Below are 25,927 nucleotides of genomic sequence, written 5' to 3' on the forward strand. Positions count from 1 at the left end.
CGATTTTACCTTAAAAACCTCGCTGTTTCCGCTAAATTCGCGTTTAGAACGCGGTTTCGGTGCCTTTTTCCCCGCGGGGGGTGCGAGGCGCGTCCCTCCCGACCCCCCCCCTTCTCTCGCCGCACGTACTTGGGGTTCGCGGAGCTCCACGACACCGGCTCCAGGCTCTTGGCGAGCGGCGCGGCGAGGCGGCACAGGGCCAGCAGGACACCCAGCAGCCACCGCCCGCCGCGGGGCCGCGCCATCGTCCCTCGGCGGCGGGACGGGCCGGGCGTCAGGCGCCCATCACGCTCCGCCGCCGCCTCCTCCCGCTCCGCTCCCCACCCGCCGCCTCCGCCCGCCCCGCACCGACTGAGGCGCCGCCCGCCGCGGCAGCCGCTCTACCCCTCCGCGCAGGCAGCGGCGCGGACAGCCCGCACGGGCGGCCAATGGCTGAGCGGAGAGGGGGGGGCCTTGCGGGAGGGCACGCCCATTGTGGGTTCTTAAGGGGAGCGCGGAGGATTTTCGGTTTTTTTTCTGCCCCCCCCCGTTGCCGGCCGTTGCTGCCGGGTCACCGGGGGGAAGGTGAAGAGGCGACAGCGCTGGGGACGAGCTGGCGGAGCGCCGCTCTGGGCGCCGCACCGGCCCGTCCCCATCCCCGCCGAGCCCCGTGAGCCCCCCCCGTGCGCGCCGCGCTTGGCCTCGCCCTCCCTTTCAGCCGCGATCCTACAGCGCCCCCCAGCGGACGGCGCCGGCTCCGCCCGGAGCGGCGGCGGAACCGAAATATTCCAAATAAATCCCGGGATTGGGAGGGGTCTCCAGGGGATTCCCCGGGCTGGGACGGTTTTTCCAGAGGATTGGAGGGTATTTTCATTTTTTATTAAAAAAAACCCCAAATTTTTCTATTTTTTATTTTATTTTTTCGAGGGTTTTTCAAAGGTTATGGTCGTTTTTTCCCTTTTTTTTTTTTTTTTTTTTTAATTTCACTTCTTTGACGTTTTGGAGGGTCTCGGAAAGATTTTTAAATATTTTTACTTCTTTCGAAGGGATTTTTAAAGATCTTTCAATATTTTAGGGCTTTTTTCGAGGGTTTTTTAAAATATTTTACATTTTTGGGATTTTTTTTTGAGCGTTTTTAAGTTTTTTAAACTTTTTTTCTATTTTTTAAAAGATTTCTCAATTATTTTATTTTTTTTTGAGGGATTTTAAAGTCATTGCTGACTTTTTTTTGACTATTTAAAGACTTTTTTGAAACTTTTGAACTTTTTTAAGCATTGTAAAATATTTTTTCTTTTACCAGTTCTTTTTAAGATTTGGAGGGATTTTTTTACCTTTTCAGAGGGTTTTAAATTTTTTCCCCCAATTTTTGATTCTTTAAACTTTTTTAATGTCGTTTTTCAGTTTTCTTATTTTTTTTTTTTTAGTAATTTGATGGTTTTGCCATTCTTTATTTTCTTTTTAATTCTTCCAAGGTTTCAAGGTTTTCTATTTTTTGAGGTTTTTGCATTTTTTAAAGCTTCTAAAATCTTCTTGATTTATTAATTTTATTTTTTTCTTTGGTGTTTTTTAGGGTTTTGTTTAGATTTGGGATGGTTTTTCAGAGTTTTTTTAGATTTAATTTTTTTTCCAAGTTTTCTTGATTTTTTAAGTCTTTGGAACTTTTTTTTAACTTTTTTTAATTTTTTTTTTCATTTCCAGAATTATTTGGAGCTTTTCTTCCTTTTTTTTTTTTTTAACTTTTTAACAATTTCTTCTATTGTTGAGGGATTTTGAGGTTCTTTTAAAAATTTTATTTAAAGTGGGTTTTTTATTTCTGTGGCAATATTTTTTATGTGTTCTGGACTTTTTGGAGTTTTTGTAATTTTTGATTTTTTTTCTTTTTCGGGGGGCTATGAGGAGGGAGGAGCCAAAATCCAGAATTAATTTGCTTCCTATGAAGAAAATCTTTGGAGTCACTTCACTTTCTATTACAGGAACAATAATAAACCCCTTTGGAGTTGGTTTAATTTCTATTAATAAAATAAAAACAAAATAAAATAAAACCCCCTCCCGAGTCTGCTCACTTTTTATTAAGGACATTTTTTAAAAAACCCTCAAGTCAGTTCCTTTCTGTTACAAAAATAAACCAACAAATTTTGGCGTCACCTTCATTTGTGTTGAGAAAATTGAAAAACAAACAAAAAAGTCACTTTAGAGTACAAAAATAAACCAAAAACCCCGCCGAGTCCCTTCAGTTTTTATTCAAATAATTCAAATTAAAGCTCGAAAATTCTAAAAAATGGCAGAGTCAGTTCCATTTCTATTGAGAAAATAATTAAAAAATTATTCAATCAGGGTCAAATTGGCTCCATATTAATAAAATTGATTCAAAATCCAAGGTTTTAAATGTGATTTTTCTGTCTGTTCCATGGAAACCCCAGGCTGGGGGTGGCACGTGGGGTGTGGGGCTCCCTGGGCACAGGGAGCAGCGGGATTTGGGCTCCTGGAGCCGTCCTGATCCAAAGGAGAGGGAAACACCTGAGGGACGAGGAGAAAAACCATCCCAAAATGTGATTTTTTAATATGTTCGAGTGCTCAGCTGGGTCCTGGAGAGGGGCCTTGGATCCCTGCCCGTTCCCTATACATTCCCTGCCCATTCCCTGCCTGTTCCCTGCCCATTCCCTGCCCATTCCCTGCCCATTCCCTGCCCATTCCCTGCCCGTTCCCTGCCCATTCCCTCTCTCCCTGCCCGTTCCCTGCCCATTCCCTGCCCGTTCCCTGCCCATTCCCTGCCCATTCCCTGCCCATTCCCTGCCCATTCCCTGCCCATTCCCTGCCCGTTCCCTGCCCATTCCCTGCCCGTTCCCTGCCCATTCCCTCTCTCCCTGCCCATTCCCTGCCCATTCCCTGCCCGTTCCCTGCCCATTCCCTGCCCATTCCCTGCCCGTTCCCTGCCCGTTCCCTGCCCGTTCCCTCTCTCCCTGCCCGTTCCCTGCCCGTTCCCTGCCCATTCCCTGCCCGTTCCCTGCCCGTTCCCTGCCCATTCCCTGCCCGTTCCCTGCCTGTTCCCTGCCCGTTCCCGCTCTCCTGCCCCTCCATCCCAGCCGATGACATCAGGCCCCGTTGCCATGGCGATGCCGCTCTCCCGGCTCAGGCTCAGGTGGGGCTCGGGAGCCCGGGAATCCTTTGGAAAGGAGGAGGACGATGTCCCCACGGCTCCCCTGTGCCCAACCCCGCCCTGCCCGGCCAGGAGGGCACAGGATCCCTTCGGGATCACTTTGGGAACACTCTGGCATCAGAGCCCGTGGCCTCGCCCCAGCGGGGACGTTTGGTGCTGTGGGGGATGTGGATCCTCGGGATGAGGGGAAGGAGCGGGTGAGGCCGGCACAGGCGAGCCAGGCACGAGCTTCCAAAGGTCACCAATTTATGGAGAGCTCCACAGCACGGCCACACCTGGCAAAAAATCCAGGAAAAACCCGGATTGTGGCCTCTGCCCACCCCGGAATGCGTCAGCGACACCAAACCAAACACTGGTAAGGTGGGAGAGGCCCCATGGAACGGGAACAGGTCTCAGCCAGGGCAGTGGGACACTTGGAGAGGTGGGAGAATGGGAAAACTCCTTCCCAGCCCTCCTGGTGTTGTCCCAGCAGGAAACACCTGCCCAGGGAAGTGGAGCACCTGGTTCTCCCACCCAGCCATGGGAAGGAATCAGTGGTGACCGACCAGGGCGATTCCTTGGATGGTTCAGGGATAAAAAAAAACCCAATAAATTCAATGGGAAATGGTTCCCTGCCTCAGGTGCACCCATGACACCGGGATCTGGGCTGGGCTCCAGGTGGGAGAAGGAAGGGATCCAGAGCCAGGGGGCTCTGAGCAGATCCAGGGGACCACACACCCCATCCATGCCCAAAATCCCAGGGCATGATCCTTGTGCTTCCATAAGGAGTTCCTGGGATTTCCACCTCCCTTCCCTTTTCCCAGGGCTGGCATGGACACTCCTATGTGGATGTTACAAGTTTTGGGGGACTCAGCTCCCACACAGCTCCATCCTGGGGTGCTGCTCCAGGCTCCCATTCCATGAGGGATCCAAGAGCCACCCACAGGACTCTGGTGTTCCCTCACCTGCAAATGGTGAGGAACAAGAAAAGACATTGTTGAATTCCCAAATTCCTCACCTTTTTGGGGCCCAGGAGCTGCCCCGTCCCCAGTCCATTCCCCCTTCCTGCAATTCCTGCTGTGCCCTTCCCATACCGTGTGGATTCTGGACTCTTGGCTTCCCTCTCCTCTCTCTTCACCTAGAAACCGCATTAAAACATTTTTGGGGATGGTCCGGGTGATTTTCCCCTACCTGCTCCATTCGAAAAGGACTGGACTGGTGACACCCGGCGTCATCCCCAAAATTCCCGGCTCTCCCACCTCCCTCGCTGCTGGCAGAGTCTCTCCGAGCCCAATCAGCCCCTCATCAAGTGATGAGCTGCAGCCCAATGCATTCCACAGCCACTTCACATTTAAATTACCTGAGAAATTTCCGAGCTGGGGAAAAAAAAAATAAAAAGAGAGAGAAATGGGATAAAACAGAGGTTAAAAAAAAAAAAAAAGAAAGAAAAGAAAAGAAGAGAAAAAGAGAAATTCGGCTGAACACCAGGAAAAAGTGCTTAGTGCAGAAATCCGGGGGATGGTTCCCCCAGGAAAGCGCTGGAGTTATTTAAAACTCACCTAAATAAAGCATCGGTGGGGAATAAACTCCTCTCATCCCACAGGCACCGTGGGACCAGGGAGATATTCCCCCTAAGTGTTTTCTAGGATGAAAGGGATGGGATCCCACCGGGCTGGCACGTGTATCCCCAACACCCTGGCAGAGGCACAGCCCCTCTCCCTGGAAAGTGTTTTTCCAAGGAGCCCTGCAGAGATGGGACCAAAATTCGTGATTAACCCAAATCTCTATTAAAAAAAAAAAAAAAAAAAAAAAAAAAAAAAAAAAAAAAAAAAAAAAAACTTGTATTTTTTTTTCAGACATCCAAAAAGCCTTGTACCCATGGAATAACAGCCAGGCAGGATGGGTGCCAGGGAAGCAGAGAAATCAGAGCATCAAAACCAGCAATGAAGGTGATGTCAAGGGTTCGCCTTTCCCTTGATTTATCCCATCATTCCCGCGCTCAGGCTCCGGGAATCTTGCACCTTCTGCAGATGTGCTGCCTGATTAAAATGATGCAACATTTTTGCTGGCTGTGTCATGGGATTTCAATTTTAAAAAAGCCCCATTTTCCACCTGGAAATCCGGGCTCTTCCCACCTGCCCCAAGGGGAGAGGGAAAGGGGGAGCTGGGAGTGTTTAATCCATGGGGAAAGGATAGAACAGGGAAATGCAGCAGCACGAGGCCATGGGGCTCCAGAGGAACATTTTATGGGGCTGAGAAGTCGCTGCATAATAGGCTGGGGAAGGAAGTATTAAAATCTTTAACCGGTTTTCAGAGCCGCGATAATTAAGGTGTTGCAAGCCACAATTGCCTGGAAAAAAAAAAATCCAAAGGCAGGGAATAAGATTTTTATCGCTTGCAGAAGTGGCCACTCATGGATTTGGGGTTTAAAAAAAAATTAAAGAAAAATAATAAAACCCTGCAAGAAAAGGAAAAATTCAAAGGTGGCTGAAAAGGGGTTGGGCTGGAGATGGAAAGTGGGAGCTGGGGGAGCAGCTGTCGGCGCTGGGAAGTCAGGGAAGCATTGTCTGGAGTCCAGCACTTTAATCACGAGCTTTAATGGAACTGGAGTAGAGGTTTAATCCTAAACATCCTCACTGGAGCAGCTCCCTTTCCTCCAGACCTCTGGGAAGGGAGGAATATTGGCTTCAATGAATGAGGCCACAGAAATGGGTGAGAGAGGCTGAATTCCCTCCTGGCTCTGCCTTCCCTTTGCTCTCTGGGACAGGACACATCATCCCCCATCTCCGGCAAATCCATGACTTTGGCTGTGCCCTGGGAAAGAGCAGAGCGCGGCTGAGGGCTGACAAAGGGAGAGGGAAGGGACAACAAAAACCTCAAGGAAAATCCCTGGCAGGCAGCTGGTGCCACCCTAAACATGGAGAGAGGGCAACAGGGGGATCCTGAACATCCAGATATTCCCAGAAAACCAAGCAATGCATCCTAAAAAACCCCACCAGAAGTGAATCAGCTCATTCTTGCAAGAACAAAGGCGAAGGGTGAGACGTGCCAGGGAGCTGCCTTTAGCTCTTTGACCATTATTGTTGAAAATATCAGGAAAATGCCTCAAATTGGCTGGAGAAGGAGCAACCCCGAATGGCACAGTGGGGAATTACAAGACGAGTATGGTGGGCAAAGAAACATCTATCGATATATATTAATTTATATATATATATATATATATATATATATATATATATATACCCATGTAATTCTGTAGATAGATATGTGGTTATATATGTATTAGTATATATTTTTATGTGGGTATACATGGATTGTATATATTTACACGTGATAAATTAATGTTTGTATTTTAATTTATTAAAAATTTCTATTTTATATACGTTTATATGTTATATATATATATTTAATTTATATATATATATCTATATATATGAGGTAGCGATATATCCATTGGTGCAGAGCTTGCTGGAGGAGGCAGGAATATCCAAGGGGACACTGCCGAGGTCATTCCTTAACATCTCTCTTAATGACCTGCAAAAGGCACCAGCAGCTCGTTAATGACCTGGCAGCGAAGATAAGCAGCTTGTCGCTGGAATTCCCGCTGAAATTCCCGCCGCTATCCCGGTGTGCGGGGCCGGCCGTCCTTCCACAGGCAGGGAGACATGAAAGGGGCCTAAACAGCCAGAAAGGAGCACAGGAAACGCCATGGTTTTGTTCGCGGGGGAAAAAAAATAAATCTAATCGGGTCTATCTGGGGCGAGTGATTAAAAAGTTGTTGGAGCGGCAGAGCGGTGGCGGCACCTCGGGACAATCCGTGGGGTTTAATATGCAGCTATGCCGGAGCTCTCCTCATCCACCTCTCCCAGGGAAAGCACAAAGTGCATTTTCAGGTCAGCGAGCCAGAGAAAGAAGGAGAAGCCCCAAAAAGGAGCAGAAGCTGGAGGAATGCTGTGTAAGCTGAGATTTTCAAACACATGGACCTGTTTTCTTTGGAGCGGCAGCGGCCGGGGGAAGTCGCAACTGCAGACAAAGCTCCCGCAGGGTTTGAACACCAAAGGAAAAGCGGTGGAGGGTGGAAGAGGAGCAGGAGGTGACCTGGGGCTCTGTCCTACCCCAGGGGGAGTGCCGGGAGCCCGAGGCTGTGCCGGGACACGCGGCTGCCGATGGATGTGCCCGAGGCATCGCCGCTCCCAGGGCTGTTCCATCACCTGCCGTGGCCTCTGCTCCTCGGCCGGGGCGGAAAATCCAAGTGTTGCTGTCCCCAGGATCAGATCTGCTGTCCCCAGCGCCAGACCCGCTATTCCCAAGGACGGATCTTCCACTCCCAGTGCCACACCTGCCATCCCCAGGGCCAGACCTACCATCCCTACGATGAGACCATCCACTTCCAGTGTTGCAATTTCCATCCTCAGTGTCACAACTTCCATCCCCAGGGTCAAACTCACCGTCCTCAGGGTCAGACCTGCCATTCCCAGGGTCACAGCTCCCATCCCAAATGTCAGACCTGTTCCCCAGTGCCAGACCTGCCGTCCTTAGGGTCAGACCTGCCATCCCCAGTGTCACACCTGCCTCCTCCAGTGTCCCATCTCCCATTCCGAGGGTCACACCTGATACCCAGTGCCAGACTTTCCATCCCCAGCGCCAGGATTCATCCCCAGTGTCACACCTGCCATTCCCCAGTGTCCCACGTGCCATGGCCAGGACCAGAGCCAGTACCCCGGTGTGACAGCAGGTTCCTGCCAGCTGTCTGCAGAGGTCGGGGAACGCTGTCTGTGGCCACACCGTGCTGCTCTAAGAGGGACCTGGAGGGAGAGGGGTTGGATGGGCTGAGCTCTTCTCCCAGCTCCGAGCGGCGGGCGGCCCCCGGGGCCGGGTCCCGCGGGGCTCCCGGCACGTCCCCACCCTCGTGCCCCGAACCAGCCGGTGATCTCACGTGAATGAGCTCAGAGCTGGCTGCGTCCTGCCAGGATTTACATGGGAGGCTCCAGAGAGTCTGTGTGTACTCACAAGCCTCCCGCCGAGAGCCACAGCTCTCCCCGAGGGGAGGAGGAGCGGGGCTCCCTTTCCTGCTTCCCCACCCTGCCCTGCCAGCTCCGGCTCCTGGCAGCCGGCCTGCTCCGGCAGCCCACGCTGCTTCCCGGGCAGCTGCGGGAGCCGAGACGGGGAGATCCAGCCTCCCTGGACACCTCACTGCTGCACCCCTGTGCCCTGCACTCCTCCTGCAATCCTATAGCCCTGCACTCCTGTACACCTGTGGCCCTGAATCCACGTGGCTTTGCATGGCTGAATTTCTGCATCCCTGCATCCTCAGTCCTGCACCCACACACCCCTAAACTCTTGTAGCCCCTGCAATCCTGTGTCCCTGTGTCCCTGCATCCCTGTATCCTAAATCCCTGCATCTCTGTGTCCCTGCATCCCTGTATCCTAAATCCCTGCATCTCTCTGTCCCTGCATCTCTGTATCCTAAATCCCTGCATCCCTGTGTCCCTGCATCCCTGTATCCTAAATCCCTGCATCTCTGTGCCCCTGCATCCCTGTATCCTAAATCCCTGCATCTCTCTGTCCCTGTATCCCTGCATCCTGTCTCCACTCTAATCCCCTGCATCCCCACACCTGCACGCCTGCACCCCTGCACTCGTATTTCCCGTCATCCCCGTGCCCCTGCAGCCTGTGGCCCTGCCTCTCTGCCTCCCCGGATCCTGTAATCCCCTGCATCCTCTCACCCTACACCCCAGCATCCCCTCCCATCCTGCTCCCCTAATCCCAGCATCCCAACACCACCGCATCCCTGCATCCTCACGTTCCCACACCCCATCCCGACCCCACAGGACCCAGGAGGGGATCCCATCTTCCCACAGAGCACAAGGCTCTGTAATCCTCCCATTTAGGCGGATCATGGCTCTGTGATTCCCACTGGGACATCACTCCATGCCCCACTGCAGGTTTTGGGGATGTTTTCAGCCCCGTGGTGCCGCTGAAGGCTCCCTGTGCAGAGCAGGATGGGCTGAAAGGCAGAAGAGGAAAGTGGAGAAATTCACTTTTATCTCTCAGCAATCACAAAAAGGGATAAACTGAACATCCTGAGCAGTTGCAGTGCTCCTTTTGTGGGGCTGGTAATTTGTGACAGTGAAGATCACTGGAAATATCTTAATTAATGTTTATTTTGATGGCTGTGGAGGTTTGGGGTGACGTGTCCCTGAGTCTGGAGTGGGGAGGGGGGGCAGGGTGGCAGGGGGGGAAAAAAAAGCAGATTTTTTTTTGACTTGCTGCCCAGAACCACAAAAATGCCTTTTAAAGCGTCCCTCCCTCGCCCGAACAGGCTCGTCGGGAGCAGAGCAGAGCTCATGGAAAGAGGAGAGATAGAGAGATAGAGACTCAGAGGAAGGAGGTGAGGGGCAAAGACATGGGAAGGAGACAGACAAACACACACGGAGCAATTTGCATGGTTTATGAGTCTTTGATTCCAGCCTATTTACAACCTGGGCGCTCACACCCCGGTGGGAAGTTGAGAGATTACTGTACTTACCCTCGATTTCGCTTCACATCTTTATCGAGGGATCTCTCTCGCCTCCAGCCAGACTTTAACGAGCTGCAGCTACGGCAGGGGCCGGCCCCGTGCGGCCGAGCCCCTTCCCCGCCTGCTCCCGCAGCCATTCCCGGCTCCGGCTGCCGTTCCCGGCTCCACAGGGACACCCTGGTCATCCAAGGGACCCCTCTGTGGGGGCCAGGGACATTTCGGAGAGCCAAGAGACATCCCTGCTCTCCTTTTTTCCCCCCAGATTCAGACATGGGTAAAATAATTTCTGGGATCAGACCAGGCAGTTTTGGGTTCAGCACAGAGGAAAGAGACCCCAAACCCAGAGCATTTGGGTTCCAGAGGTGCAGGAGCTCTGCCCTGCCAGCATCCTGTTCTCCCATTTCCTTCTCATTCACCATCTCATTCTTCTCCCATTTTTTTTTTTTTTTTTTGTCATTTTCCTCCTGCATTTTCACTGAAAAAAACTGAATTCCAGGCAAAGGGGACGGCTGGTGGCATTGCCGGGTACAGTGGAAAGAAACGCGTGACCCGCGGCTTTTTGTTCCTTTGATATTTGAAATCCCGACATCCACGTCCAGAGTAACTTCTGGAAAACTCGTTGGGGGAAAGGTCTTTCCTACCAAGCAAAGATGAGGCAATTTTGGGGTGAATTCCAAGCCCTGAGTGAATCCTTCATCCCACCGAGAATTCCCAGACATGCCAAGAGCCACCGGCTGTTGCTGGGTTCCTGAGCACCCTCATCCCACCTCCTGCCATGATCCCAATTAGCTCAAGGAGACACCACGAGTCCCTCTCCTAACTCCCTTCCCTGGGTGTTTTCTTGGGATGAATCCTGTGATCTGCCTCCGTCACTCAGGGCAAACCTGGGGTTCATCTCCCATTCCCCAACCCCTGAGCACACCAAGGGCTGATCAAGAGAAGCTTTCCCCGCAGTGTTTTGGCTCCTTTTCTCTGCTGGATTTCCCCCAGGTGCTCGGGATTATTTTTTCGCTCAGAGTTCGACACCCACACGCGCGGGGCTGTGCCAGGAGGGGCAGGGGCAGCCCTCCCTGCCTGGCAGGGGCGTCGTGCCCGGGCTGGGCCGGCGGAGCCTCGGGAGCCGCTCCCTCCCCCTTGGCTGCGACCCCCGGCACCGTTTCCATTCCATAATTGGGCAAATCTTTTCCTATCAGATCTCAGCGCAAGTGTCTACAAGCCTTGCCCGAATAATAAGGAATATTCAAGGAAAACCTGGTGCTTTTTCTCATCTCCTTTTTGCCAGGAATCTGGTTTTTTGGGATAGCGGCTGGAGCACAGGCAAGGGCAGCTCCCGCATGACTATTCATGGGCAATCTTCGGGGATTTGCTTAAACTCAAAGCAGATTTGGAAGAAAAATAGGAAACCTGGAAGCCTTTGCTGATGACTCCTCCCGGGTGGCTCCCGCTCGGCACCACGGGAAGCTTCTCCGCTCCCTCCTTCAACTTGGTTTTATTGAGGTGTTTTTTCCTTCCTTCCCCTGATGTTATTTAAATCTTGTTCTTTAATAAGTCTACAACTAAAAGCAATTAAGGAGCTCAGTGAGCAGCATCCATTTCAGCGCTGCCTCCAAGGCACGTCCAGCGCCGGTAAGCTCTACCTGGAGGCACGGAGAGCATCGGGAACCCGATGGATGCCCGGCTGTGTGAAACCTCCCGCCCTGGGGGGCACAGGGAGTCCCTTCCGCCCCCATCCCGAGCCATCCCATCCTTCCAGGAGCTCCCAAGCCTTTTCCTCAGAGGGTGGATGGTTTGGGGGCCCTGCCCACACGCCCCTTCACCTAAAGGTGTTGCTACGCTGATAAACGATGCTTAAAATAAAATAAAGAGAGAAAACGCGTGTTTTCCTTTTCCGGGAGCAGCAGATCAAAGCAATTCTGAGGCAGATGATAATTCCTGGCAGTAACCACCCACAGGAGATAAAGGGGATGGAGGGGTCCTCCAAGAGATGCAAGCAGAAATGCAGGTGACAGACAAGAGAGAGGGCTTTGGCCATGGAAAGGGACATCGAGCTTTGCCATCGGGGCGGCCCAAATCAAACCCACACTGTCCAAAAGTGCCCTGCCACAGCCACGGCCGGTGCCCACACGCCCTCGGCAGCCCACGGAAAGCCCTTCCTGCCAAAACTCCTTCCCATTCACCCTGACAAAGGGCTCTTGCCCTGCAGCTCAGGAGCAACAAACACGGAGGCAGGCGAGGTAACCTCTTCCCACAGCATTTTAATGAAGAAAACACCCACGGAGATGCAAACGCGGCCACGGCTCGCTGCCTGCCCGTCCTCCTTCCACCCGGGCTGGTGCAGGGATGTGCTGCCTCCCCGCTGCCTCCGCCCCAGCATCCCGGGTGGATTGGGCGGAAAGGGCATCCCAAACCCCGCGCCATGGGATGCTCAGGGAACAGGGCACTGCCGAGGGTGGGCAGCAGCACGCAGGAAGAGGGGAGGGAATCCGCATAAATTAGCAGGAGGCAATTTTACCCTCATCTTCTAATCCCTCGCACCTGGCCCGAGGGGCGAGTGGCAAAGAGGGGCGGGTTTAGTCCATCGGAGGTGAGAACAGAGGAGAGACGGCTCTGAGGGCAGCACATCCCTAATTCCCAGTAGGAATCGGGATCCTGGATAGGGATAAGCCAATGCCAAGCTTCCAGCACCAGGGCTGGGCACACCCAGCAGGACCAGCTCGAGGCTGGAGCCTGCTCAGACCCCGGGGACCCCAGAACCCCCCGAGGCCTGGGCTGATCCCCGGTGTGGGAAGTAGGGAGGAGGGAATTCTGCCCTGCCCAGGTGAGGCCCCACCTGCAGAGCTGCCTCCAGCCCTGGGCTCCCAGCACAGGAAGGACCTGGAGCTGCTGCAGAGAGTCCAGAGGAGGCCACTGAGCTGCTCCCAGGGCCGGAGCCCCTCTGGGAGAGCTGGAGGTGCTCACCTGGAGAGGAGAAGGCTCCAGGGTGACCCCAGAGCCCCTTCCAGGGACTGAAGGTTGCCCAGAGAAGCTGTGGCTGCCCCTGGATCCCTGGAAGTGTCCAAGGCCAAGCTGGACAGGGCTTGGAGCAACCTGGGCTGTTCCACAGCAGTGGGTGGGACAAGATGGAATTTAAGGTGACTTCCAAGCCAGACCATGCTGAGATTCCATGATTATTTCCCTTGATTCCAAGATTATTTCCAGGCTCCAGCTCCTGAGGACTCTGAGATGGAGACCTGGCTGGAAGGACTGCAAACAGGAGGTGTGGAAGGTGCTGTCTCTGATGTAATCCTGCTGATCCCTGGGAACCAGCGGCATCTTCCCACATCTCCCTTGGCCTTGGGAGCCCGGCTCAGCTCACCCCACCACCCTCCAGACGGGCACATCTGACTTGTCCTCAAATCCAGCCAGCAGCTCCAAGTATTGAACATAAAAAAACTTAAAAAGAACACAAGAATGATTTATTGAAATGTTCCCATTTTCACTGGAAACACAAAGGAATGATCCTCCAAGAAATGTGGTTTGCAGCTGGGAATTTTTTAACCAAAAGTACGAAATGTGTGCAAACGAGAGAGAGTTTTGAGGGAAAAAACCAAAAATGCAACATGAGAGCCCAAACATCTGTTGGAAAACCATTCCCAAAGTTCAGAAAGGAGCTACCAGCAAACCCCACCAAGGCTGCAAGCAGAGGGAAGGACCATGAGCAAGTCAAGTCTTCCCAGGTGGACACGGGTGCCACACCCTCGGGACGGGCATCATCTCCCCCTGTGAATTTTTGGGTTTTTATGGAAAAGCCGGGCTGTGGGAGCGCTGCCCCGGGATCCCAGCAGAGCAGCCCAGACGGGTGAGGCTCGTGCCTGTCAAAACATTTCAGAATAATCGTCATAAAGCACGGCCAGATCAAAACAAGTTAAAACAGAGCCGCCAAGGTCTGGTCACCTCATAAACCACAGATAAAGCCAGCAGGGCTTCGCCAGAGCAGGTTTGATCTTCCTCCCTTCCTGTATCTCTTCCATAAACATTTTGGGGAGCCACAGGAGAAGAGTCTTATTGATGAAGTCTGAAAACTAACATCCTATGGATGCTGGGAATTATCCCACGCCTCATCCTCCCTGTCCGGGGCAGCGCCAACCCCAGCAGATCCTGCCAGCCCTGCCCCAAGGACTCCTCTGTTTACTTTAAACCAATTCCCATCAAACTCCTCACTCAAGAAGGGGGAAAAACTGGATCAAAAGAGGCCCTTTGGCCGCCCTCTTCCTTCCAGTTGTCCGACCTTGGCAGGTGTTGACCGAAGGAGCCAGGGCCATCAGCAGCACCTCAAGAGCTTCTGTCAAGTCCAAAGAGCTGTTCCCAAATCCCTCTCTACCTTCTGCTGCTCTTGCGCTGCTGCCTTGAGGGGCTGGAGGATGTCCAGGGAAGGGAATGGAGCTGGGGAAGGGGCTGGAGCACCAGAAGTGGCTGAAGGAGCTCAGTTTTCAGAAAAGGAGGCTCAGGGGGCTCTGCACAACTCCCTGACAGGAGGGGGCAGCCGGGGAGGTCAGGCTCTGCTCCCAGGGAATAAGGGAAAGGAGGAGAGGGAATGGCCTCAAGCTCTGCCAGGGGAGGTTTAGTTGGATATCAGGGAAAATTCCTCATGGGAGGGGTTGTCCAGCCCTGGCACAGGGGTGGAGTCCCCATCCCTGGAGGGATTTAAAAGCCACGTGGATGTGGCACTTGGGGACATGGTCAGTGGTGGCCTTGGCAGTGCTGGGGCATGGCTGGACCGCACAGTCCCAGAGGACTTCTATGATTCTAAGGATCATCCCTCCTGCCCCAGCAGCTGAAGATGTCTGTGAATTTCCAGGTCACTGCTTGGGATAGAGACCTGCCAAGTCTCCAGCTTCAGGTGCTCCAGGAGAAAAGTGGGATGAGCACGGAGCCCTGGCAGTCCTGGGGCCGGTGTGTCCACACTGGCCATGCCGTAACATGACCTTAATTAGAGTAATTGAGCTCTTAGACAAGGCTCGGAGCAAAGAAGTTGCAATATTTGGGGTTTCTAAAAGGTCTCTGCAAGGTCACTCAGCCAAGGCTGGTGAGGCAAGAGCAGCCCAGGGATAAATGGGAATGTTAATCCCTGGTTAAGGATGGCAGGATTTGGGGAACAGCCTGTTTGTGCGGGAGAGAGGACTTTCAACAAGGTCCCACAGGAGTTTGGCCAGAAACCTCCTCTGGTGCCCCCCCAAAATGATCCAGGAGAGGGAAGAGCACAGCCAAGCACTTTGGAGCAGCTCCAAATTACTCCTGGCACTGAGGAATTGCAGGGGAATGGAATGATCGTATGGAACAGAGCAATAAAATGGCAGATGAACTTCCCTGCTCATAATTGCAGAGTAATGAACATGAAAAGCTTTTCCCCCATCCGGACACGCGCAGCGGCTCCGTATCAGCAATTATTGGGATTTAACGAGATCTCGGAGACGCTGCCGAGCCCCTTTGAAGGCCTCCTTTCAATGATTAGCAAGAGTCAAAAAAAGGCAAGTGGAATATTAAGAACTCTTGGAGCAAGGAAAGAGAACAAAAGGGGAGATGTCCTTTTTTTCCTTCATCTGTTGTCTCTCAGCTCTGACGGATCCATACCAGAGAATGAGGAGATGGTGGGGAAAGCATCACATTGATCCAGGGTTTGGGATAACACCTGTGTGGAGGGAGTTAAAATAAACCAGGAAAAAGAGGATAAAGAGACAAACAACTTAAAGTTATAGAGGTTTGGAATGAGAAAATTGGCAATGCAATCCTTGGATAATGGATTTGATGCTTTTCCCGCCAAGTGTCTTCATGGAGCTGTGGGAATTGTCACCAGTGGAGACTTCTCCCCACCCTGAGATCAGATCTGCAGGGTCAGCTCTGCATCCGTGAGAAAAACAGGATCAGCTCCAGGCAAATCCTGCTGGACCCAGGACGGAAAGTAAAGAGGATCAGGGTGGGCACCATGTTTGAGTCCTTCACCTGGAACCTCCTGGGAAATTCCTGGAGCTTTCTTGGGATCCACAGCACAACAGTTCCTGTAGGGTTTTGTCCTGTGAATTTGGGGAGGGCACGTTCCTCTTAAATCCTTCAGCCTTTCTTGCAACGCCAAGGCTTCCTAGGAATTTCCTGTGACTCGTATCTAGAACATTTCCAGGAATGTTCAAGGGCTTCATAAGACTTCTCCAATCTGAAATATCTCAAGGAATGCCCTAGAGCTTCCCTGACTTTCCTCCACCTAGAAACTTCCCCAGAATCTTCCATTTTCCCCATGAGTTTTCTCTCTTCCGGAAGTTTTCTGGCATTTCCTTATCGGCAACCTGTCTAGGAGCATCCCAATGAATTCCAAGACTCCCACAAGGGCTCTCAAGAAATTCTTCAGTCTAGGATATCGATATGAAATTCTCCAAATACTTTTGAGAAACTTCTCCATCCAGGGAACCTCAGCCAAGGACTTTCCTCAGATTCTTCTGCCCTTTTCTAGAAATTCCTCAAATGAGGAATTCTAGGAATTTTCCTGGTGATTTAAAAAAAAATTCATTGTGCTTTGCAGGACTTTTTTCCTTTGCACTTCATGATGCTTCAAGGAATTTCCCAAATGATTTTTTTTTTTAGGAATTCAGCCCTGTTTTGTGAGTTTTCCCAAGTGCTCTGATCTTTACAGTGCGTCCATGAAATACCGACCTCTCCAGGCAGCCCAAACCAGGATGGAGGAAGGGAAGTCTCCCTTTGCTGTGCCACACCCTGGAGCCACCACGATGGAGAGTGGAGGAGCAGCATCCCGGGATGTGGCTGTGGTGGGGCAGAGTCACTCCGTGGATGTCAGGGCAGCCCCACCAGCTCTGTGGGAATTGTGCCATGGCAGAGCTGGGAAGGAGCAGGAGAAGCATCTCTGCCACATCCAAACCTCTCCTGGAAGAGAGGAGCCGTCCCTCACCAGCCCAGCAGGACTGTGGGGCAGCTTGGGATCTCCTGGGATCTCTCTGCGCATCCCTGGAGACTGTGCCAGAGTGAACAGCCCATTCCAAGCTCCCCGTTGGATCCGGGGATCCGTCACTGCCACACCAAGGGCTGGGTTTGGGATGTGATGTGACAGGGCTCACCCCCAGATTGGGGTGACCCCGGGAGGTGGTAAAGTCTCTCCTCCAACCCGGGCCTTCAAAGAAAGACTCAGCAGTCTGCAGTCGTCCGGTCTCAAGGCAGTTTATTGCACGTTATCTCAAGGCACACAGACTCCCTGGCATTCTCCCTGACTCCTTCTCCCTCTTCTCTCTCCATCTCTCCCGCCCAAGGGGCTGGTGCCATCTTTTATATCACACATTACGTATTAAATGTTTATAGTTTTTCCCCAATGCCAATCACCTATACTGAACAGTGGCTTTCTACTCTAAACCAATCTGTGAGTGCCAGCATCACCAAGAACATGGGGGTTAGGAAGGAGAAAGAAGGAGGACAGGGCACGCCCAAATCCCTCCATCTTAGAACCTCTGACCCCCATGTACAAAACTCGGGCCCCTCTGTACAAGGCCTAAACCCCCCTGTACAGCACTCAAAAATCCTTCCTTTCACTTTGTGACTACTTCCATTATAATATCTAAACTTTTGTGATTTCTTGTTCTTCCTGCAAGGTTGGTAAATTGTTCCATGGGTCAAATTCAAAACCACAGGGGTTTCTGGCTGCCTGCCAGGGTCTCAGATGCTTCTGACCTGGACCCAGAACATCCAAGAGTGCCTGAGGGACACCTTGGGTTCCGACAGTGATCCACACTTCCCGCCCTTCCCTCATCCATCACCGCCAGTCAGCAGGGAACACACGGTCTGCAAGCTCAGGGTGTGGCAGTGACACAGCCACATGTGGCCAGATGTGAGGAGAGAAGGAAAAGGCAAAGCTGGGAGCAAGGCAGGATAAAGCCAGATTGCTCCGGGATAACTCCTGGACACGCTGGCAGCTCCTGCTGCTCCTGCTGCTGGCTGTGGGTTCACCAGGGTCAGCTGAAGATGCTCCTCAGCCTCTTGGATGTTCTGGAAACTCAGTTCCTGGTTCAAAGAACTCAAAGTTCCTTTGAATCAAACATCACCTTGCATTGGGGGCTCCAGAAGGAGCATCAGGAAATGTCCAAGGCCAGGTTGGATGGGGCTTGGAGCAACCTGGGTTAGTGGAACGTGTCCCTGCCCATGGCAGGGGTTTGGAACAAGATCATCTTTAAGGTTCCTTCCAACCCAGACCATTCTGTGATTCCATGATCTCCCGGGGAATCCTCAGGGTGCTGTGAGGCCCCCAATTTTCCTAACATCCACCCTGGTGTGGGTGATCCATGGAAAGGACCAGGGGGGTCTGCTGAGGGGGCATCGCTCCCCTGAACGGTCCCGGGGGTGCTCCGGGTGCCCCTTTATGGGCACAGAGGAGAAGAGCTGGGGAAAGCAGGGGCTGCACCCCCAGCAGAGCTCCGGGGAGCCCCCAGGGCACCGCCCCCCCCAGCCACACCCTGCTCAGGGTGACTCAGGAGGGTGGGGTGGACACACCTGGTCTGCAAATATTGTCTGAAATGCAGCAGCCCAGGCCGTGTTTGCTCTGTTTATCTCCTGACATTATTTATTTCCTACCTGTCCATGGGCTGGCTGCTGGGGACTGTCACCACCGGGCCGTGGCTGTGGCCCTGTTGACTTTGGCACAGGGAAGGAGAGCCTGGGCCAAGCTGGGCAGCGGCGTGTGGAGAGGAAGAACTGGGAGAATCCAGGGCAGGGAGAGCTGGGGCTGCTGGGGAGTGGGGAGAGCACCTGGGCACGTGCAAGTGGAAATCAATGCTGGAACTTGGTCCTGCAGCTCCATCTTGCAGGAATTTGGGGTGTGATGCCCCTGGAGCACCAGCAGGGCCAAGGGCTGGGGGAGCAGGAAGGGCCTCTCCTCCTGCTCTGCTGTAATTCTGCGGCCAACGGGGTCACAGTGATCCCAAAAGGGTGGGTGGGTCAAACATGAGGATTTCTCTGGGTAAAGCAGCCCCAGTGCCACCTTCCTCCTCCTCCTCTTCCTACTCCACTCCTGCCTCTGGATCTGCAGTCTGGGCTCTCTGCAATGTCCTGGATGGCAAAATAGCCCAGAAGTTCCCAAAAGAAGCACAGGCTCTCTGATCCCACGGAAGAGCCACCCTCCCATGCTCCAGCTGTCACCTGGCACAGGGTCAGGGGTGAGGGGTGACAGAGGGACAGGGTCAGGCAGAGGGACCGTCCTGGAGGCACCCAATTGTGTAAGAGGCAGCTTAGAGAGGAACTGGAGGATTTGGATCCTGTTTCTTGCTTAACTCCCTGATATCTGATCCCTGGGGAGGAAGAGAGGATTCTTCTTCTCTCGTCAGAGGGGGCTTAAGAAAGGCCACTAAGAAAAGCTCCTGAAGCACCATGTGAGGACTCTGAGCCCTTCCTGACACTGTGGGCAGTGCCTCGGGCTGTGGGTGCAGGATGAGGGGGGATCCCAGGACTGTGCATGGTCCCAGTGCTGCCTGGGTGACCAGGGATGGGGGGGAGAGTTCCTGGCGGCCTCCCAGCCCTGCTGCTGTGAGGAAGCACCGGTCCTTTAGGAAGGGGATTTCTAACAAAGCTGAGATCACGTTGCTGTTCGACTTAGTCTCAGGCCATTCTGCCTCCAAATCCCTCCTAATTCCTCGCTGATATTAATTACAGTGTATCCGACCCAGGCCTGGGGAGTGGTAGCTCTTCCCGACATCCCAACCCAAGCGCTTCCCCGGGATCCTGTTCGCAGCCAACAGTCCCTGAGCCAAATAATCCCTGGCCTAATGCATCGACTTAAATTAGATTTGGGCCCTCTGTCCCTGCTCCGCAACTTTCTGCTCGTTTCCCACAGCTGCAGCGCAGACAAAACAGGAGGGATTTGGAGGGAGGAGCTGGCTGTCTCTCCCAGCACTCTTGGATCACGGGATTTGGGCTCTCCCCTCTCCCTGGACCAGCCACTTGCTGCCTGTGGTGGCAGCAGCTCTGGTGTCACCACTGTCATGTCACCCTGGTGGCTGGGACAGACTCTTTGGTCCCGGCTGCAGGGCTGGGGACGCTGCAGCCCAGACACAGAGTGTAGCCGAGGTTTTGTGCTGACCTTTGAGCTGAAAACTGCTTTAATGGAGTCATGGATCTAAGGGAAAGACGGGAACACTTGCTCGGCATCTCCAAAAGCAGCTCGTGGCCCGCCAGCTCTGCCTGACATCCCACATGAACAGGGGAAAACTCCTGACAGGAGAGCATCCCACACCTTCAGCATCCCTGCAGGCACCCCAGGCAGGGAATCTCCCCCTGGCTGCTCTGTGGCTCCCGTGACACGGAGTGCTGGGAATCCCTTCTGGCACGAATGACCGCGGCTGCTGCGACCCCCGCTCCGGGCTGGGACACCCGGGGCTGTCCCACCCCCACGGACACGCTGCCCGCTCCCTGCAGGGAGCCGAGCAGGGGCTGTTATTCCAGAGCCACTTCCCAGAGCGAAGCTGGAGCCCCGGGCAGTGCCCTTGGGCCGCAGGCGGTGACCCGTGGGCAGCACATTGTCCGAGCCCTCCCGGGGCAGTGATTGATGGCGGTCCCTGTCCCCGGAGCCACAGACCGGCTGTCCCCTGCCCTGCTGGGACAGGCTGGCCCGCGGGACTGCTCCAGCCAGGAATCAAAGCTTTGGGAATGCGCACGGGAGCTCCAGACCCTTCCAGTCAGGCGGGACCCAGGATCCTGCAGGAGGGCTGGGGTCAGCCAGGGGCTGCCTTGCCCCGCTCCTGCCCCGGATTTGGCAGGGATTTGGGATGCTCCAGGCACAGCCGTTCCCTGCGGCGCCTTCCCAAGGCATTGCCGGTCTGGCTCATCTTCCAATTCCCTTCCCTCCCTGCCCTGGGGTTCAGTTATGGTGTTTTTTTATCTGCTGATGTTTGTGCCGCACTCTGTGGGGAAGGGCAGGCAAAGCCTCGAGGGCACGGGGTGCAGGGAATCCTCTTGTTCCATCCTAACTCTTCCAAGACCCCGCTGAGAGTGAGATCCCCTCGCCGGGCGGGAATGGCGGCTGGCTGTGAGCAAGGAGTGAAGCGGAGCTGCCTCCCTCTCCTCCAGGTTTTACCATAATCCAGCTGGTTCTGGCCCGGTTTGGGAGACGAGTGCTTCCAGACAAATTGATGGAGTCAGCAGGATGGGAAGTGTTATCACGTACTACGAAAACATGGAATAATTCCAAGTCCCAGATTATCAGATAAATGGGCTCCTGATAACTGGCATGATTGGAAAGTAATGGGGAAACAGCTAAACGTGGTGGCAGGGAGTGTGCAAAACATGAAAAGATCCAGGAATTCTTTGCCCTGTCTCTGAGCTGAGGGGGCTGGGAATGGTGTTCCCCTGCCTTCCCAGCGCGGTTCGCTGCTCCCCTCCCGGGGTGAGCTGGGAGAGAAGCCCCTTCCCCAGGGGAATGCCCCGCAATTCCCCCCTTCCCCCGCGCCTGCCCAGCCCCTGATTGCTCATTAACCAGCTCTTGCACCAGAGAATAATGAGTCGTAAATCACCCTGCAATCGCCTGGACTTTAAACTCCAGCCCTCCTGGAGTGTGCGGCCATCCCGCCGGGGGAAGGGGGAGAGGCCCCCGCTCATCCCAACCCAGCCTTGGTTTTCCTTGGACTTTCGCATCTTGCAGGCTCGGGTTAATCTTGGAGTAAACAGTGCGGGAGATAAGGAGCCGGCCGACCCGGCGAACCCCTCGCCCTCCATCTCACACCTCACCTTTGTTTTCCCTGGCCCAGCCCCGCAGGTGTTCGCTGCCAAAGCAGCCCCATCGCCCCTGGATGTCGAAGTCTCCGCCAGGCAAGTGGGACCAGCGCCATCCAGCAGCACCCCAAATCCCTGCTGGTTAACCCCATCCTCCCCCGGCAGCTCTGGATCCCCCTTTCCTGGGCTCTTTCCTTCTCCACAGCATCCTTGGGTGGGGTGAAGCGTGTTAACATCCATCCCGGGAGATAAAACTACTTTCATGTCCCCCTTTTTCTCACTCGCGCTGTGGGTTCTGCCACCTCGGGACAGTGTCACAGCCCTGGGGCGTGGGGAACAGGCTCAGCCGTGATAAGGTGGTGGCACCATGACTCAGGAAAAACGGGAGGAGGGAAAGCAGGGAGTGAGACTGGTCAGAAAACCAACACTTCCCCTACACATAAAAAAGATGGGGGAAATCGTGTTTTCAAAGCCTTTCATTAAAATTGGGAGGGCAGGGAATAGGACATTGTATTTGCAGTGAAACTGGAGAAAACAAAACCTCCAAAATGTTCGTGTTTCAATTTTTCTCCATTCAAGCTCTTCCGTGGCAAAAAGGAGGTTTCAACATCAGCCTCTGGCTGCCACAAGGAGGGGGGACGGACTCGTGTCACATCCCCTTTTTCTCTGTCCCCCCGCAGCCCCCCGGCCCTGCCGCACCCCTGGGCTCGCTCAGGAGCCCCCGCTCTCCCTTTGAACCTCTCCCTTTGAACCTCCCTCCGCCGATTCCCTGTGGGACACCTGAAAGCCATTACCCGGCAGATGCCGGCGGGAAGGGAGCGCTGGGGGCTCGGGGTGTCCGCAGGAGTGACCCGTCTTTGATCAAGACCTTTGCTGCCCCTCCCAGCCTCACTCGCGGCCTCCCCGGGTCAGTGCACGAGGCAGCGCTTGGCACAACTGTCCTTATCCAGAAAAATGCGTGGAAATGCCAGCCTCCCAAAGCCACCTCGATGTGGGGACATCCCATCCCCAAATCCATCCCAACTTCGGGACATCCCACCCCTAAGTTAATGCAGGGCATCCCACCCCTCCTTCCCTCAGGTCTCCTCTCCTAAAACACCCCACGGGGCTTTGCCAGGACGCTGGAGGCCCAGGAGCAGCCGGACAGGGGCGGCCACACCTTCACCAGCTGCTTCCACCAGCTCAGGAGCAAAATCCAGTCACAGGAACATCCCCCAGCTGTGCACCAAAACAACCCCAGAGCCACGCGAGCCCTGCACGGTGCCTGGGGCCAGGGCATGGCCACCTCGCCACCTCCCCCGGAGGTGTGAGGAATCTTTGATCGGTTTTGCAGCCGTAGGAATCTTCGGGACACCGGGATCTCCCCGGCGGGCGGCTCCTGTCAGGAAGAGCGGCCGCACTAAATCGTGCGTCCCCAGCACACAAACGGCTCCACTCATCGCCCGTCCCTCCCCGCACTCCGGGCTCCGGCTGAGCAAGTGCTTCCAGACACGGGCCGGGGCTTTGGGAGCTTCCCTGGGCCCCCGGCTGTGCTGTGGAGATGGGAAAACATGACCTGGGGCTGCTGAGCAAGCGGGTTGGGGGAGGCAGAATGCTGCCCACTGTCCTGCCAGCCTTGCCTGTCCTGCCAGCTCTGCCAGCCCTGCCAGCCCTACCTGTCCTGCCATTCCTGCCATTCCTGCCATTCCTGCTATTCCTGCCATTCCTGCCATTCCTGCCATCCTTTCCAGCCCTGCCACTTCCCAGCTGCAGGCCCGTGGCATTTAGGGGTCCCCATTCTGCCCCCCAGCTCTCCAGGCACCCTCAGCTCCCCGAAGAGGCTGATTTGGCAGTGCTGAGTTAACAGTTGTACTCGATGGTCCTGGAGATCCTTTCCAACCTGAACGATTCTAGGATTTCCCAGCAGGTTCCCACTGGAGTTTCCTGCCCCTCTCCCTGTCCTCATTCCCCCAGCACATCCCTTCCCTGAGGTCCTGCAGGGATGTGCCCTCCCTTGCATGGGACAGAAGGATGAAGGACTCACGTCCCGCTGTCAGGGATGTCCCACAGCCCTGTGGTCACCCTGCACAGCCAATGGAGCATCCACCAGCTCCCCAAATCCTGAACTCACTGCTCCAGCGCCCAGGATGGTGAGTTCTAGTAGGGAACTTCCCTTAGGAGCAGCACTTCCCCACAGCAGCCAGGAAATGCCACCTCTCCCCTTCTTTGGAGCCACCATGGTCAGCCAGAGCAGCCACTGTTGGGAGCTGCTCCAACCCCTTCCTCTCCCCTGCTAAAATCCCTTTTTAAGAGGAGCCTCCACTTTTCGGGTTCACCTCTCTCTGTTTACAATGAGTTTGTCCCATGATTAATCATTCCAGGAATTCCCTGCAGATCCTCCCAGCACTGGGGAGGGGACATTGTGCCTATGGCTCTGAATTCCTCTGGATTAGCAATTAAGGCATCTTTTCTCACTCTCTGTCCAAGGGAGAGCCCTTCTGGTAGAGCCATTACAGGTCTCACACAGCCTCGCTCTTTGTAGGGCTGAGATTCCCTCGGCAGGATTTGCTCCCATCTTTCACCAAGGTCTTTTTTTGGGAACCACAAGCTTAATTAAAACCTTATTCATTATAACTTTAGCACCTCGTTGCACCTCAAGAACTTTTCAGTCCCTCTCTGGGAAGCCTGGGAGCAGAATACATAATGGGTTCAATGTTGGCTTGAAGTGAGTCAAGAGGTGCAGGTAAAATTCCCAGCTCACAGCTCCATCCACTCCTCCCAACATTCCAGGGTCCTTTGTGGACTCCTGCCACCCCATCTTGTCCTCATCACCCTCTTGGATGGGCTCCTCTCCATCCAAATCCATCCCCAGCTGCAACACTGGGCATTGGGGATGTCACATCTCAAAAAAAGCAGCTACAAGATGATGTGGGGGAAGGGAAAATATCTGCAGAGAGGAGCTCAGGACAACCCAAATGCGCTCCCCCCGAATTTTCCCAAGCTTTTGTTTCAGTCACGATGGTCATTTATTTTTAATATGTTTTCCTGTCATTAAGTTTAATTTCAGGATTTTAGAAACAGAAAAAAACGTGTTCAACAATTTGGGGAGGTTTTCTCTCTCTTTTTTTGCAGTGAAAAAGGCAAATAGTGCTGATCTGCTCCTGACAAAGTTGATGAATCGGCATTTTTAACAATGGTGTTTTTCCTTGGCCACTTCCCAGCCCAATCTCTTTGCTCTGGCAGCAGAGCTGCTCCATCCTCCTGTGCTCCTGGAGAGGCTGGTGTTCCTTGGGGCTGGTGGTTTTGGGATTCTCCTCGGCAGTGGCAGCCCCTCACCCCCGGCATTGCCGTCACAGGGACATTGGCTCGGAAGGAAAGTGTCACAGAAAATCCTCCCTCTCCTCCGCAGTGTCCTTCCCACCTTCACTTCCCTTTTCTTGCCTGTGGCTTTCTCGTGGAGGCACAAATTCCCTGGCAGAGCTTCTCCCTCTGAAGTGCTGGAGGACTTTGTTCCCTGCCCTTGCCTCAGCCTACTCTATTTCCTGTCCTTTCTCCTGCCTCCAGGCAAGTCTGGCTCCTCAGGGCTGAAAAAAACTTTGCAGCTCCCATTCCGCAGGCTCCTGCCCTCAGCCTCTCCTTTCTCCTTTCCCTTCTCTTCTGGAAAAGTTCCAGGGCTGTGCCCACTGCTTTCTGGCAGGGCTTGGGCTTCCCATGTCCTCCCCAAAGGAAGGACTCTGGCTTTCCCAAAATGTTGTGGCTCATGGCTTCCCTGCCTGTTCCTTGCCTGTTCCCTGCCTGTTCCCTGCCTGATCCCTGCCTGTTCCTTGCCTGTTCCTTGCCTGATCCCTGCTTGATCCCTGCCTGATCCCTGCCTGTTCCCTGCCTGTTCCCTGCCTGATCCCTGCCTGTTCCCTGCCTGTTCCCTGCCTGCTCCTTGCCCTGGCACTGCCACCACCAAAAGCCACTCCCGCGGTCCTGCCTGGGACACTCCTGCTCACTGGGATGCTCCCAGCTCATCCAGGCCATGCCTGCAGGATGCTGGCGAGTGGAAAAGGGCTCCCAGGAGGATCCTGTCCTTCAGCACTGCAGGGACAGGACCCACAACCCCCCACGGGGCTCGCTGGCACCACATCCCATCTCCAGGGGCTCAGGAAGGGCAGCTCCTCCAGCAAAGGATTTGGAAAATGAGGTCACTGCTGAGCACATCAGATGTGGGGACATGGAGCTTTTCCTGCCTGCTGGGAATTCACTCCCTAAGGACACACTGTGCCTAATGAGGGGGGCACGAGGAGCTAGAGCAGGGGGACACCTTTATTTTCCCTTAACCAGTCCTGGAGGATGCCCCAGTGAGATCCAGGAAGGTGCCCCCATCCCATTGCCTGGTGGAGAGGGGCTGACACCGGGTGGGATTGGAACACACAGCCTCAATTTATCAGGAGAAGGCAAAAGATCCCCAGGGCCCCCGACCTTTCAGCAGCCACATGCAGCCCCCTCCCGCTCCTGTTCCGCAGGTACTCCCTCGTTTCCAGTTGATTGAAACCCAAATAATGTCCTCAGCCTGATGGATCGCTGCTGCTCCACCG

At 54.0% G+C, this 25,927-nt stretch overlaps 1 protein-coding gene and 1 long non-coding RNA gene across 2 annotated transcripts in view; one reads left to right on the forward strand and one right to left on the reverse strand.

Moving 5' to 3' along the window:
• Window positions 1-331, reverse strand: part of EFNB1 (ephrin B1) — a 44,708-nt gene extending 44,377 nt beyond the window's left edge. Inside the window, exon 1 of the mRNA XM_053955681.1 lies at window positions 130-331. Within this exon, the coding sequence (XP_053811656.1) occupies window positions 130-245 (116 nt within the window). The 5' untranslated portion in view covers window positions 246-331. The remainder of the gene's footprint in view (window positions 1-129) is intronic.
• A 2,788-nt stretch (window positions 332-3,119) lies between these two features.
• On the forward strand, window positions 3,120-5,179 carry LOC128795398 (uncharacterized). Its single transcript, XR_008433515.1, has 2 exons — window positions 3,120-3,491; window positions 4,972-5,179. It is a non-coding gene; the product is annotated as an uncharacterized LOC128795398 (long non-coding RNA).
• The last annotated feature ends 20,748 nt before the right edge of the window (window positions 5,180-25,927 follow it).

This window comes from Vidua chalybeata, chromosome 14 (assembly GCF_026979565.1).
Source record: "Vidua chalybeata isolate OUT-0048 chromosome 14, bVidCha1 merged haplotype, whole genome shotgun sequence".
In the NCBI taxonomy this organism is placed as follows: Eukaryota; Metazoa; Chordata; class Aves; order Passeriformes; family Viduidae; genus Vidua; species Vidua chalybeata.